Here is a 16,745-nt window from a genome sequence, read left to right as displayed (position 1 = left end):
ATTCATAGTTTGAAGTCTCACAGTATCCATTGCTCCAGTTCAGGACTCGCACAATGTGCACACCCTTGTTCAGTTGTTAATTGCTCATGAATGAATTCAGCGGGCCCAAATCAAATCCCCATAGTGTCTGCCATGTCACACATTGTTACTTTGATTCTTCATTATATATCACTCCAAGATGGAACATTTTCTTCTGTTATCCAAGTTAAAGATGGGCCAGACTTTGGCTCGTCTTCAGGAGGTGTCCTGCAATAGCACAGTTCCATAGCTTTGATCCTGCTAAACTGATTAGTCAAGAATGAACTGACTGAGTCGGACTGTTCTCTACCTTTAGACATTCAATTAGAACATGAGACACTATGTTGGAATTTATTTTGTACGATTTGGTTCATCAATAAACAACACCCACTATAACCCACAAATGCTCGAACCTTGTAATTCACATATCTTAATACAGAATAGTTCATCTCTGACCAATCAGCACCATTGAACACTCATTTCAGGTAGAAACTTTTTTGATCCCCTTCTAATTAGTGGAACAGTGGAGCAGCACACTTTTGATTTTGATCTGTAGCTGGAATGTGAAAGCTGTAGGGCTAGCTATGCACTACACCACCATGCCACTCCAAGATATAATTTGTGAACTAACTTTATGGAGTTGGTTTCTGTTTTGGCACCAGCACAGGTAATGAAACAAACACGAGAAAGAATGCAGCCATTAAAGATACCAGGCCTGTAGGTCATTTTATTCAAAATGCAAAATAAATGGTATGTAATCATTTAAAATGTAAGACAAAAAAAAATGAAAGAAAAAAAGCCATTCCATTATGACACAAACGGTTTTCAACCCAACATTGAAAACTGAAAAGAAGCAAAACAAAAGTACATAAAGTCAAGTAATTCTAGAGCAGCACTGTACATGCAGAGTTGTGGGTCATAAGTCCAGTCCTTTAACTCGGGGTCTGCCATTGAGACAAAAGCCCATTCTCATATCGTCCAGCCACTGCCTTTGACACACGCTCAGATTTGTAATACCACTTGTCCCTCCTCTATGAAACGGCACATCCACTGCAGCCTTTCACTTCTGCTTATACATCAAATAAGTCGATTTTAAGAAAAGTCTTCAAAAGAAACTTGTTTTAAAGTTATAGTAAATCTTTGGACATTAAAAGAAGTAGGCATAACAGAATTGTGGAAACAAACAAAACTGGATCCATAATGAAGCACTCGAGAACTGCTCACTTCAGAACTAGACTGTACATGCTGCCATAGGTAGGAGTCCAGTTTTCACTAAGCCTGTTCAGTTCAGTCAGACAGAAAAGGTACATTTTAACTTTGGCGCCTGTCCCCGTTATGTCTTGCAACTCCTTCTCATTAAAATTAGGCACCGGGCAGTTTGAGTCATTTCCTGAAAATGCAGAAAAACACATGATAATCACACTGAGTGTTTGTATACATTTAGACCAAGTACTGTGCACAATACCATTGATTTGATGGTCATCAGATTATCAAGTTGCACTAAAACAGAAGGCTGCACGAGAGAGAATCCCAAGGGAAAGGGTGGGTAGCCATTTGCTAAGGGTCTTTGTACACTGTAACATTTCCCTTCCCTGCCACTTCTACTACTGGGGAGAGAGGAGACCCTGTGACTGCTGGGAACTCTTTCACGATTTTGTTAATGTTTAAAAACCAAATGCTATAATCAGAATACATAATACCTACATGTATTGTAATGTAACATAATGCCTACAGGTAATATCAACTTGATTACAGTGTATTTTAGGGCACGTCAAAAACTGGCCTTTTGGAGGTAAAAAGCAACACACTGTATATAAAAATCAGTATGACGTGTTAAGACAGTCACTGGAAAGTGTTACAATAAGCCGCACATGCCAAAGTTTTATATCGGGGTCCTGATCTTCTGTGCAGCATGTATGAAGGAGTATTTTGTACAAAACAAAATAAAACACATAAATAAATGTATTGAGAAATGTGACAATAAAAAATATCATGAAATGATTATGTGGGTATAAATATCATGAAAAATGTTTTCTGTTGCTTATTTATGTATTTATTTAATTATTAACATTAATTCATTTTATTGCATACTTAATTCATTTTATTGCATACTTAAAAGTTAAGAGGGCAGGCTTTAAGGAGTGCTGCATTTTGATTGGTGAATTGTCAGTAGAGCAGATTTAAACCTTTGCTTTAGTAAAAGACTGGATATTAAGGACATGCAGTTTTCTGACCGTTATGTATTGATCATCGGGTCTCATTTACAGCAGACTCTTCAGATGCAAACTCCTGTTGATAAATTCAGAGTAGGCGTGGGCGGTATGACCAAAATTCTATATCACGGTATTTTTCTAAATTATCCCGGTTTCATGGTATTCGACGGTATTTTTTTCCACATGCATGAGTGGATGTTAACCACATTTTCCACTGGAATTACAGGCTAAGAATAACCTATTCCGCTGTCAAGAGTATTGTACATTGTACAAAAAAAAACATTTTAATGTGCACACAAGTATTAATACAGGTTTGCATTGCCCCATAAAGTGAGTCAAGGGGGTGGCACTAATGGAGAAGGTATCACATTGCATAACAGATGCAGTCAAAATATAGAACCTTTTTATTGAACAAATTTTGCAAAAACTTGACAACATATTTTCAACCATACAAAGAGGCATTTAGACTTAGTAAAATATCCAGAAGTGCTTGTCAAAAGTTGTATTGCACCGAATATGTCTTAGAAAAGGAATAAATAGTAAATATTTTTTATAAACCAACTACACTTTCTGTTAATGTTAACAATCTCTGTCCACTGACACGTTGAAGTGACTTTTTAAACAACTTTATCATCATTAAACTGCATAATATTTAAACTAATAAATAATAACAATAAAATAAATAATAGTATTATTACTGATAGTTGCACTATTACTTCAAGACTTCAAGCCCAGGTGCATTACACAGTATTCACCAAATTAAAATAAAATAAAACAAGTGCAACTTGGTGATGACATCTTTACCAACTGAACCATCATTTAGGCAAACTGCATTAATATGGACCTTGCTTCAAGCTAAGCTATTTGCATAAATAATAAACCTGCAACTTGCATTTATAATGCTATTTGTGGTATGGCCCTACGGAATCGTATTAGGACCACAGTGAAGAAAAAAACAAACTATATGTCGAGAATAAAGTCAACATTTCCACTTTATTCTCGCCGTTTATGTTGAGATTAAAGTCGACATTTCCACTTTATTCTCGCCGTTTATGTTGAGATTAAAGTCGACATTTCCACTTTACTCTCATAGTTTACTTCATAATTAAAGTAGAATGTCGTAAACTAAACTTCATCCTAAAATCATTGTTTAATTTACTAGATTTTGTCAAACCCCGTCATAAGTTAATGTAGCACATTAAATGCTTTGTATTGCGTTCCCCGACCCAGTTGTTAATCACTACGCTTCTTAAACTGACTTCCTCCACACTAAGAGGAGACAGTGATCACCATACAGAATCCATTCACTGTATGATATTCCTGCTCTCTGAAAATTTAGAATGCTAAGATAAATACTTGATATCATTTTCATGATGAAATGCATTAAAGCAGGTATTACACATGCACGGTAGTGAGGCGGTAGTGCTGCTCCCTCGCAGTAAGGGGTCCACAGGTGTATGTTCAGTGTAGAGAACTTTATCGCAGGTGTGACGAGGCTCCAAAAAACTGGATGTATGAATGGGTATCGCACAGGTTTAACTTAAATATTGTGTAAATATTGGGTTTATGATCTGGTGGTCGGAGACGCGAACACAGAATTCAATGCATGTTCTTCTGAGCGGGCTATCTTTACTGCACGCGGGCTGTCTCTATCTGACGTACTAAAACCCCAGTTCCTATCCGTCCTTTTTCTTTCTCCACATAACCAATCACCACACGATAAATGTCTTTGTGAAATTAAAACTAGTTATAAACTTAGCCCACGGAGTGTTCAGAACTTTAAAAATATCTTCGTTATACATGTTTAATTATGCCATCCATTCAGAGTTGTGCCCATCTCTGAACGAGTCGCCAGCACATCGAAGGATGAATACAAGCAAAACATACACTAGTAGGGTCAATATAGCACAACAAAACCCCACATCCTACATGACTTTGAAAGGAAACTGAAGCGCTGAGTAAACCCACCAGAAAAACATGCAAATGCAAGGCAGGCACGCCGCCATGCCCCCATATGATTAATGCATGCTTTAATGCATTTCACCATGAAAATTATATTAAGTATTTATTTTAGCATTCTAAATGTTCAGAGAGAAGGAAGATCATGAAGTGAATGTATTCTGTGCGGCGATCGCTGCCGGTGCCTCCTCTTAGTGCAAGAAGAAGTCAGTTTAAGAATCACTTAACATAAAGCATTTAATGTGCTATATAACTTATGACGGGGTTTGAAAACATGTCGTCACACTATTACACAGTACCCAGGTACATTACACTGTATTGAAAACAAATAAAACAAGTACAACTTGGCTTGCAGTATTATCCAGTAGTATAGAAACAGTATTTACACATCTGACCTTTTAAAACTAAAGTATCTCCAGGCTCTCTGTCCATTTTCACCACACAGCATACCTATGCTGCCGCCCACTATTTGGTGGTGTAGCAGTGAAAAAGAGCCCTAGTACAACAAATCTGTGTTTAGCGGTGTAGCAGTGAAGAAGGTCCCCACTTGAACAGTTTCCCGCTGCGCCACGTTCCGAACGTCGTTTAGGCAATTTAAACCGGTGTTGCGGTATATGAAAAATCCATATCATAAAAAAAATAAAAAAACGGTTTTCGGTATGAACCGGTATACCGCCCAGCACTAATTCAGAGCTTCTTAAATTGAAAGTCACTTGCCACAGTAATTCTGGGCTAATTCTTCTTGCACTCATGTTTGTCACAGATGCACACAGTCACACATTTGAGCATACACTTCACCAATCAAAACACAGGACTCACTAGAGCCCTCCCTCTTAACTTTGACAGGTAAAAACAACAGCTTTCATTTCAAGGTGTACTTCATGGTATATGTGATGCCACTGAAATGAATAAGCGAGGAAATAAAAACAAAGAAATACGTATCCAAAAACAAATTTGGCTATTCATCTTCACATGTTTTATTTATTTATTGCCATATTTACCAAAAGAAGTAGTGTAAGAAGTATGTAACTAATTTGAAAAATGTTAATGAATTTTTATGAAGTACACAGAGTTGGACTGATGATATGAGCTTATAATCTCTTAATAAGCACATGTTAAAATTGCTTTAGTAAAAGACTTGGCATTAAGGACATAGTTTTCTGACTTGTGTACAGATGAGTGGTGAATGAGATTACAGAAATGTTACCTAGCATACTTACCATAGACAAGAAGATTCCCCTTTCCTTTTTTTGTGTTATTTTACTTTGTTGTGAACTGTTTGCTTTGAATTTCACAAAAAATTTAAAACAAAGACGCTTCATCTTTAAAGTTTTTTTACAATGAGTCATATTACTGCTAGAATATCTTTCTGGTAGCTGCATTTGAACTATTTGGGAACCCTCAACCAAAGCAGTTACAGTATGTTAAAGGAACATGGATGCCAAGTCCTGATTCTTTCACTCCGGATTGATAAATACACATCTCTAAGTTGTATATTAAACTGATAATGTTTGGATAAATATTAAAGTCTGCCCATAATTGAAATTTCAAAAAGGCTCACTTGGCATAAGCCAGCATAAGAAATTAAATACTTTTCTTCATAAAATTGAAGCATATAATAACAGTTGTGTCTTATATTTTAAAATATTAAAATGTGTGCTTCAATTCAAATGCTTAAAGTCTAAATATTCTTAATTGTAACAGAAATTGGTAATTTTCACCCCCTAACGGAGGTCCAAAGAGGGCTAGATCCCCACTAAAGGGTCAAAAAAAAAAAAAAAAACAAACAAACAAAAAAAAATTCATAATCAACAAGCAAGAAATAATCTAAAATGATATCTCATATGCTTGGTTGACAGTTGTCATTTTTAACCTTGTAAGAGTGGCTTTTAAGAGGGCTAGGATCACTGGTAAAGAATATCAAAACTATTATCATATTTGTGATCAGCAACCTCAAAATTGCATAAAATGACACCCTGCATGCCTATATTACCAATTTCCAATTTTTCAAAGTTTTGACCCCTCATACCCCATTAGGGGGCGATTCCCTGTGGTCAGTTGATGTGACATGCACAACTTCAAGCCTTTCTGATTTACTCATCATCATAAAGGTGTTATTTTCTGCAACAAAATATGGTCCAAAAATAGCTTAAAATGAGGGTTTTTTTCATCCATAGATGTCCAAAAATAGGGGGAACCCCAGAAATGCACAAACAATGTCATAGGACAAAGAGTGACAGGCAATCTAGGCAGGATGGATGGTTCTTTACCCAGCTGGGAAGCCTTTATAAAGGAAGGATGGAGGGAAGCCACTCATGGGGCCATATGCTTGCCAAGTGTGATAGGTGACAGCATCCATCTGGTAGATCTTCCATGTGCACACCTATAGGGGTACACAGGAGTTGTAGTCCCATATGGCACTCTTACTCTTCAAAGAAATTTGATGACTCAGTTCACTTTTCATTGATGTATCTTGAACAAATCACACTGTACAATGTTTTGAAATTTCAAAATCTTCTATTGAAAAACATTAGCGAATCTGCACACTCATCTACGAGGGTTGTTCAATAATTTGTCTGAGTATTATGTACTTATGTTACTGTACAAACCTGAACTTGTCACTAGAGTCAGGACATATCTTGGCATGCCATACATGCAGTTTGAGGTAATTTCACAACAAGTTCTCCTGAAAAATGTGGACCTTCTTAGAGAATATCCCACTGACTTTTTCTTCATGTATTGTTACTGGGGATGAAATATGGATTCACCACCATGTTCCTGAAATGAAACGAGGGTTCATGTATTGGAAGCATAAGAGGTTTCAGACCCCCATGAAATTGTGTGTGCAGCATTCCAGTAGAAAAGGCAAGGCAATACTTTTCTGGGATACAAAGCGGGTACTGCGATAGGAATTCATGCCACACAAGTTACCATCACTGGAGAAACTTACTCTTCCATAATGAAGTCATTACATGAGGCCATCAAATAGAAATGTGGGAAAACTGTCAGCAGGCATGTTGCTGCTTCATTACAATGCACCGTCCCACAGATCTCAAAAATTGAAGGTTGCTATTAGGAAACATAGCTTCATAGAGCTTAACTATCCACCATAAAGTCCAGCACTACTGGATTTCAGTTAATATTAATAGCAAGATGGGAACTTATTTAAATTACGGTACTTTTCTCTTGTCATATGGTAATGTTAATACTTTTGCTAGTACTGATGATTTTATAACAGTTATTTTTCTTTTCACAATTTGTGGGTACTAATCTGTTGAGTTATACTTTAAAAAAATATTATGTTTAAGAAAATTGAGTAGCAGTTAGTCAGAGACTATCCATGAATAAAATGCATCGATCAATGTCATTTATACATGACTTGACTTGCAGTTTATAAAACCCTTGCGCCACCACAAGCCGATTTACGCTACATTTTGAAATACATGACATTGTAAAGTACTTTTAAAATGCATGTTTTTAATGTAGTCTACTAATACATGTGATTGTATTCTATTAAGTCTGTTATTTTTGAATATGACTCCCTGTTACCAATTTATTTTATAAACAAAAACGTGATAAATGACTCTATGACATGTGAAATGCTCTAAATTTTCATATCAGTTAACTTAGTCGCCAGGTACACCTGAATGATATACCATGTTTACATTTTCTAACTTGTTTAGAACATGAAGAAAAACAATTTTATAGTCTAATCACAAATATCAATATATTCAACTTTGCAGCAGCTAAACATTTTAAGGTTGGCAGAATTAAAATAATAAGCAGTAGAAAAAAAGCTGGCAAAATTAACATCTGCACTTGAACAAATGCTGTACATTATGGACTGCACCAGCAAGAACTTCACCTGAAGTGTCATCATCATCAATGCTCTTTTGATCCAGATGTACTACACACAAGTATTGTGGTTTTTGTTAACCAAGATACAATTGAGAAAACCTTTTGATATCCTATTTACTACCAAGAATTTCCATAATAAAGATTTAAATGGACAGTATACTAGGTCAAAAGCATGATAAAAATGTCACTGGAGCAAGAAAATAATGCTGCTCAAAAGAAAACGGGAAAACAATGTAAAATGTATAAATACTCACCTTTATATTTTTCCTTGAGTACTGCATTAAACTTCTGAATTAATCTGTTTAATTCTTCAAGTGAGACTTGTCTCAGATGATTGGGTAATGCAAGATACTCCTTTTCAGAAATCATGGCCATCTTTAGAGGACCTCTTTGCATATAAGAGAGAGAGAGAGAGAGAGAGAGAGAATGTAATACTGTATATGATAGACTCCTCATCAAGTAATTAAACCTTCCTTTATTTTAGAATTCTCTCCCGAGTAATTGTAATGGATCATGCTATTTGAACTTCTTTAATATGGACAAAAATCCAGTACGAGAATGCATTCCCTGTAAAAATTATACTGTGATGCGAGTTTCTAAGGTAGCACAATTCTTCATCCCTACTGTGCTGCACTTTTTCAAATGGAATTGTAATTGTATACAAACACTAAAGATATTGCCAACTACATGAAATATAACATACAGCACCAAGGGATAACTTACTGAGATGAATGTGCAAAGGCCTCAACTAGATTATTAAATCATTTTAAATTGTTTTTTATGAAGTTGGTTTAAACTTAACATGATAGGTTATTTAAATTTTAATAAGGCACACAGTGAGTAAGAAGTACACCATGCATCAAAACACGTTTGTTGCTTTAACAGATATATTCTTTTTGTGTATAGATTAAAAAAGTAAGTTAGCTCTACTTTTTGCCACAAAAAAGTTTGGGTGTTGCACCAGACTAAATAATAAAATGTACGGTAATTATTTTAACAATGTAATATTAGTAATTAGACACTGAAATACAAGTTAATGATCCAGCCACAAAAGTCAAACTGCAAGAACTGAAATCAAAATAAGCAGATTAACTGAATATATTAACTCCAAAATAAGGATGAGACTTCATGCATCATTTGGTGCTTATACAACAGGTTAAAAATAGAATCAGTGTTAGATATGTCAAATATTCAGTGTTATGTTTAATTGGCCGTGAAACTGTAACCACATGGCACCATTAAATGGTCCAGAAAAGTTACATCTTCACCATAAGCCCCATTCATGTCCATTCAGAGTGAGGTTAAAAGCTTTGCATAAATACTGTTTAATATTTACAGGAGAGCTGTAAAGCACTGCTGCGCACTCATATCAACTGCCAAGTAATATAATAATAATAATAATAATAAACACTAGTATCATTAATTCAAGTTAACACTTGACATCAAAAACTTATAAAGGGGTCCCAGAAATATGACTGATAAATATGTTGTTAATTCTATCACAAAAATAGACAAAAATTAAATCACCTCAGTAAATTCCTAAATAATTGCCATTTCTTTGTAGACTTGTTAGCACATGTCAACTGTTCTGGTTATGAGAAAAGCTGCCACTATTATTCACAGGGGAGAGGAAAGCCAAAGCTCTGGGAGATGACCTGGCATGCTGAAGCATGATTCAGTGTTTAATCGGCCATCTGACTTTATGCTACTGCGTTAAACTAATCCAGATGAGAAGCATTTTCAAAATGATACTACCGCTAGCACATGATCTGAAAAGGCTTCTATAGTGTGAACATGCCTTTAAATGACACCTGCAGCATGCAGGATAACAAATGTATTACACAAAATTCAGGTTATAATCTTTTTTTTTTTTTTTTGCATACTTTAGTTAAAACGTTAATCAAATTCATTCAGATAATTGCATAAAATTAATCTGCGCCGTTTTTTAAGACAGTGACAACAGTTCACTGAAAGAAAACATCTCAATGCAAGATTTTTCAACAATTTTCAGCACCCATTAAAAGTGTAGTTAATCATTAGGGTTGTTGCAATATGTTACTTGCCTGTTTTCCTTTTCTTTTTTGGACATGTCTGAAGTAAAGCTAGGCTTTGTTGGAATGACAGACAGCTTTTCATATTCCAAACCTTGGTTATGAATCCCCTTTAAAAAAAAAAGTGAAGATCTTCAAGCCATATTGAAGAAATAGATATCATCTTAAACTGCATGTCTTTAGAGAGTGGGAGGAAACCCATGTGCACATGGTGAGAACATGCAAACTCCACAGACAAGGGAGCCAGGAGTGAACCCCCCCACCCCACCCCATCACTCTGCAAGGCAACAGAGCTACTGCTGCGTCACTCTGTCTCCAAGTTTTAGAACAACAAAATTTAATTTAAACATTTAGTAATGGCTGCTTAACAACAAAGGAAAAAATGATAACACCTAAAGATAGATTAATCCTTAGAATAAAGATACACTCAGAATAAAGATTATGATAAAAAAAGTAAATAAGAATACACCTTAAGTATCTCTAGAAATATTAAATGTTGATTGTGCCAAACAAATCTTGGTATTTTACTCCATTTAAAATTGATAATCTTTCACTTACATTTTTGCATTAATTATTAAAAGAAAATACATAATATTCTTTTTTACTGTCAAAATAGATGCAATACAATATACAATTTTAATAAAAATATAATACAGTAGTTTCTGTGATACCTTTGCTAAATTAATTCAAAAGTAAGACCAACTAAATGCTGATCATTCTTAACCATTAACTTTTATCACTTATGTATTATGTTGTACGTCTGCTGACTATAATCAGAACTGTGGTATTCTATTCAATGAATAATACACAATATGTTATTATTTCTAACCATCAGTGCACATGAATGAAGAGAAAAATTTGGCCTCTCTGGGGTTTTCATCTCAAGCGCAAAAATACTACGCTTTGGAGGGCTTATCAGTTGGATGTCTTCTACTTTTGACAACTGAGAAGTGAGGACTGGTAGGTCAGGTTCCTTTAAACTGAGATGGTTGGCTGCGTTTGTTTGCTGCAAAGACGAAGTAAGAATATATATTAACTGATGAATAGTATCAGAAATACCATGTAAAAAAAACAAAACATAAAAACACCTCTATATACTATCAGCTAATTCAGGGTTAAGGGCCTAGCAACATCAGGTACAAAGCAAGAATCTATCCTTAATAGGGTCTGCAACCACCCAGCTAATTTAAAAATCACCAATCAGGTTTACACATAGAAAAACAAACAAAAAAAGTATTGTAGACAGCAAATACATAATTTTGTAATCAAAAAACTTGAAAAAAAATTACAAATGCATTAAAAGAAAGCACTGGAGGATCCTTGGAGATTTCAGTACATTCATATTTCTTGGACTCTAGTACTGGTGGAGATGGCACTCTTTGAGGTTTTTCATTCGAATTTAGATTATCGGATATTTGTTCCGTTTCCTTTTCCTAAAGTAAAAAATGGAAATTTTTGAAAGCTTTGATAAAATATACACACTAGCACATCTGAAAGTACAGAATGTTTGAATAAAGTATATTATTTCATATTATTCAAGTAATGAATTTTAATTTTTATACTGATATTAATGAGTAAGACACCAAAATGTGGCAGAAGTGGAATAAACAAAAAATAATAATAATTGGTAATTCTTTTGGCATTGTGACTTACATGGATTAGTTTCTTGAAATATGGAGTTTCAAAGGCTGGGATCTCTGGTGTTGAACTGGCTTTCTTTTCAGGGCTTAATTTTTCAGGACTTTTTTGTGAAGCAATTTTAAATCCAGGAGTTTGGAACACAGGTAGCAGAGGGGAATTTATCACACCAGCTAAAGACAGAAACACAAAAGAATCAGATTTATCAAAAATCAAATTTGTAGATCAAAGATATTTCTCTTTGTTTTGCACCATGAGTTTAAGGGAGGTAGGGGGAACACACATGTCTATCAAACTTGTATAGCCAAGATGTTTTTATTTATTTATTTTTTTAAATAAAGGGTCTGCGCTTTACAAAACTTCGTTTTTTGAGTATTTCTCCAACTCTGTCTCTAATAATTGTCTAATGGCTTGAATATACAATTTACTATTCAGCTTTAGACATCATGCTCAATTAACATTATTGTACATGATGTGCAAAAAAGATTATATTCAACAGTGTTTACAATATAGTTAAACATTTGTTATTTTCTTGTTTCTGCATAGCCACATAAAGTATTAATATACATAAATCCCTCAGTTCTTTACAGGTTACTGCAAATTTGCATTGAAAATTAATATATCTTGTTGCTGAATATTATTTCCCCATTCATTATCCTAACCTGCTTTTCTAGGATTGCGGGGACGCTGGAATAATAATACATTTTATTTATATAGCACCTTTCCCATGCTCAAGGCAGGGTATACAGTACATAGCATTGTACTAAACCAGATAAATAAATAAAGAAGATTAAGACAGTAATCAGAGAAAAAGCCTAACAGACAACATAACTGATGGCATAGTACACACACATACAGGTTACATGAGCATCTTGACATAGAGGTAAACTGAGAGAAGGGTAATAAAGTCAGGTAGAGCTAAAAGCCTTCCTGAACAGATGAGTTTTGAGTTGGTTTTTTTTTTTTTTGTTTATTTTTTTAAAAAGAATTCATGGAGTCGGCTGGCCGGATTAATTTCGGTAGGTCATTCCAGAGTCTGGGCACTATACAGCTGAAGGCCCTGTCACCCTTGGAGTGTAGACTAGTGTGGGGCACAATAAGATTTCCAGAATCAGAGGACCTTAGTGGGCGGACAGGCACATAGTGATGGAGAAGGTTACTGACGTAGTTTGGCGCAAGGTCATTTAAGGCTTTGTAGGATATTAGTAGGACTTTATATTCAATTCTGTAAGACACAGGGAGCCAGTGAAGGCGGAGCAGGATGGGTGTTATGTGCTCGCTGCTGCTGGACTCTTGCAACCAAGTTTTGAATAAGCTGAAGGTGCAATATAAGATTAGAAGGGGCACCTGCCAGTAGGGAATTACAGTAATAGATGCGGGATGTGATAAAAGCATGGACGAGTTTCTCAGCATTAGAAAAGGAGAGGAAGGAGCGAACACGGGATACGTTACGGAGGTGAAAGTAAGCAAGTTTCTTAATGTGATTTATGTGGGCGGAATAAAAAAGGGAGGAATCAAAAATGACACCAAGATTCTTTGCAGTAGAGGCAGGTCTGATGAGATCACCACCAAGATGGATCGGGAAAGAGCTCATTTTATTACGTTGCACTTTAATCACAATTTGCAGGAGTTCAGATTTGTTGCAACTTAATTTTAAAGAGTTCTGTTCCATACAGGTATTAATTTTATTGAGGCAGGTTGTGAGCTGAGAAAGCTCTGATGAAGTTCCACTTTTAACATTGAAATAGAGTCTTCATTAAACACAGTATACAGTATCAAGTTTGGTGTCAATAATGAATTCTGACAGCACCAATGCTTTGCCATTAAGAGATCTCGAATTAAACAATGAACTATTACATAATGAGGCTTCTGTTTGCACAGAGCTGTGATCGGAGTTTATTTTCACATAATGTAAATTTGGCACACTGACACTTCTAGTTTCAGGCCATATTCCTGAGCAAATGCCACCGATGTTCTTTTCATTCGCAGCCCGGCGGTGGCAGCAGCGACCTGACACGCAATGTACTTATTTCAGGCGCCGCAAAATACCATTGTCTTTTAGGATATTCCAGTCAGACCATTTGCTCTGGACAAACTGTTTAATATGAAGGAGTTTGTCACGAGAGTATTTTAGCATGATACTGAACAATACTTATCTGACAGAAGTGGAGAAGCAGCACAGCACAGCGGAGCCGTTAGAGTAGATGAGCGGCGATAGCAAAGCAGCAGAAAGCATAGTAGGAGGAGGTAGCAGGATTTGGAGGTTCCAACAAACAGCCATAAACAGTAACGCAGGGTATTACAGACGTTATCACCCTGGAGCCACAAGCCAGGTGGGTATAAACATCAGATCAGTTCTTAGTCATAGAGCACAGTAAAATGAATCAAGAGCAGACCAGCATAGCAAATATAATCAAGGAAACAAACATCCCAGGCTCCTAGATTGCCAAGGTACAAAGAAATGTTCGTAGGTCTCGACCCGTGATCCACAGATCAATTGTTCCCAGTCAAAGTAAAGTCCATAAAATCACTATCATTCAGAATACTATTCTCATGTATAAAGATCAGCATTTTTTTCCCTATATATAGTTTCCATTTAGACCTATGGGTCTTTAAATAAATGGAATCCAATTGTTTTCCCTTAAAGAGTGTATTGGTTCACCCTACAATGGACCCCATCCTGGTATTGTTTTGGGCCCAATGATTGATGGGATAGGGTCCAGCTGCCCCACAACACATGGTATCCACATGTAAAAGAATTATGTTCTAGGAGGCCAATTCTGGATATTGAATAAATTAGAAAAGTGAGCGGAGGTAACCCTAATTCAATGAAAGAAAGAAAAAAGCAGATAGTGTAAAATGTGAAAACAAATGTAAGCCTGCATATAAGGCACTGAGAGCTGTCTTGTTTTAATCTCATACATTATTCTAACTAAATCCTATGTCACACACCTCGATGACCTCACCCTACTTCCTGCCACCTCAACATAAATTTTCAGTCTCTTCATTTATCACTAGTCTTTTTGTTGTTTCACCGCTTACAATAATTGTCTTTTTTGACTACTCTGTCAGACAATATAAGGGGCCAATCCCCAAATTTTAGTTTGTGCAATTATTCTACTCCTACTTTAACCTTTTATCTCTTCAGAATGTTCATCCTTCTTGTTTTGATGAGCCCAACCCTGTCTTTATTACACAGACTCCTGCAATCTGCTTTTCAATCGTTCTGTGAGTAGCTTTTAAAAAAAATATTTTAGTTAACACTTTGCACTAATTTGGGCAAATGTTCATTTTTTCACTATCTTGATAACTCCTCTGGGAATCTTGTCAAGATGTTACACCAATTTAGGACTGAAAGTTAGATAAGCCACTGCTGAAACCTTAGGGACATTTTTTTGCATTTTATACTTTGTCTTCGTTCAAAATGGTCTTTAGTGCTTTTTAACTCTGCTGTACAATACTTACCCATTTTATTGTGGCCAACCACATGAACTGACATGTACTGTATTTTGTTATGCTGTTATAATTTCTTGAATGCCGCAACACCTTTTAATTGTTCTGCAGTTTATTGGTTGTTATAAAGTAAAATTTATCAATCAGTAAATTGTTATACACATGTATAGCATATTTAAAGATAAGTTTAAGAATGTGAAAGTCACGGTAACGTTAACAAGTGCAAACAAATACCTGATGTACCAGCCTCACAAGTTCCAGCTGCCTCTATACTTTCAAAATCTTCATTTGTCCTGTTGAAAAGTATTAAATCGTGTTTATTAGGCAAAAAAAAAAAAAACAGTTTATTTAACCACTTAAAATAATTGTAACTGAACAGAAATCACTAAATATACCAAAATACTTGCATATCACACTACTGTGAAAAGAATTCTTTCCTGATAAATGAGACTATCACTTGTATATAAACTGAAAGCTTATATCCATCTTCACTTGAAGTCATTAAGTGGCAGGGTATCAAATCTTATTGCCGTTGGATATTTGAAAATGTATGTTTATAAAATTAAAATTACACAAGCTTCAGATTTTCAGTGATAATTCCAGCTAGATGATAATAGGTTATGGGTGTAGGACAATTTGTGTGTTGCCCAATTTAGTTAGGCTTTCAGTAGTGGTACTCAAAGAATTCCTTGTGAAAAACAAAAGGCTTAAGAGTTAAGTGTAAGTGTAATGCATAAAGCTAGTTGCCATGTCCCCACTTCTACTCCAGACTGTACTATCCTATAGTTGTCCATTTAGCCAACATTTGGACAACTTGCCTTCAGAGTTTTATCTGATAATAAAAGGTGCTCATCAAGGATGAATTGATATGCAGACAGTCCTTCAGACACAAAATGCACCGAAAATTTGTTTTTAAAACTTGTGACAGCAAGCTTAACTCTTTTCACTCCAATGGTCAAAATAAAATACCTAGAAGTAAGCACTAGATCTGTATCTGGAACAGACCTTGATCCAAATTACTAGATGCCTGCATTAGTTCCGTCTCTTTAGAGCAGAAATGTGACCCACTCTGTTGGAAGCAGAAAGTAACTTTATTTGGGCCTGCAAACTATAGTACTCTTCATAAAAGCCTTAGAGATGGATTACCTGAACTAGCTTTAAGATCCAAACTTAAACTCTTTACCAATCATTAAGCACAACTGCATAAGACTAACAAGTAGAATTACTTCAAGAACAAAACTTTAGAATAGACAGAAAGAGTGACATTTTTTACTATGAAGTGGCAGAAAAAAAAAGTTTAAAAACAACACTAAAACATGGACATAGGTCTATGTAGTAAAGGCAGAGTGGTACTGCAGGCAAATGTAGTTATATTTACCAAGTTAGGAAGCCAGAACATATAGTACTCTGTAAATAATTACAGTGGAGGAAAATGCAAGTAATGTCTTAGTGGTCTATTTATTTCATCTAACAAATAATCACCAAATATTTCATACACTCAAAGAAAAATAGTTAAGAGTAATACATTAAATAAGCAATATATTTAAAAAAATCA

At 35.4% G+C, this 16,745-nt stretch overlaps 1 protein-coding gene across 2 annotated transcripts in view; it reads right to left on the bottom strand.

The window, feature by feature from the left end:
- Positions 1-511: 511 nt before the first annotated feature.
- The window catches only part of ska3 (spindle and kinetochore associated complex subunit 3), a 33,013-nt gene continuing 16,779 nt past the window's right edge, over positions 512-16,745 (bottom strand). For both annotated transcript variants that reach the window (XM_028800553.2, XM_051926186.1), the window contains exons 6-12: positions 15,425-15,483; positions 11,753-11,910; positions 11,389-11,532; positions 10,929-11,105; positions 10,112-10,209; positions 8,303-8,436; positions 512-1,408 (exon numbers count right to left, since the gene is read on the bottom strand). In XM_028800553.2, the coding sequence (XP_028656386.1) occupies positions 1,239-1,408; positions 8,303-8,436; positions 10,112-10,209; positions 10,929-11,105; positions 11,389-11,532; positions 11,753-11,910; positions 15,425-15,483 (940 nt within the window). In that variant the 3' untranslated portion in view covers positions 512-1,238. The remainder of the gene's footprint in view (positions 1,409-8,302; positions 8,437-10,111; positions 10,210-10,928; positions 11,106-11,388; positions 11,533-11,752; positions 11,911-15,424; positions 15,484-16,745) is intronic.

The sequence above is a fragment of the Erpetoichthys calabaricus genome, chromosome 4, assembly GCF_900747795.2.
Source record: "Erpetoichthys calabaricus chromosome 4, fErpCal1.3, whole genome shotgun sequence".
NCBI classification, from domain to species: Eukaryota; Metazoa; Chordata; class Cladistia; order Polypteriformes; family Polypteridae; genus Erpetoichthys; species Erpetoichthys calabaricus.
Note: the sequence above shows the minus strand (reverse complement) of the source record. Positions and strands in the feature narration are given on the sequence as shown.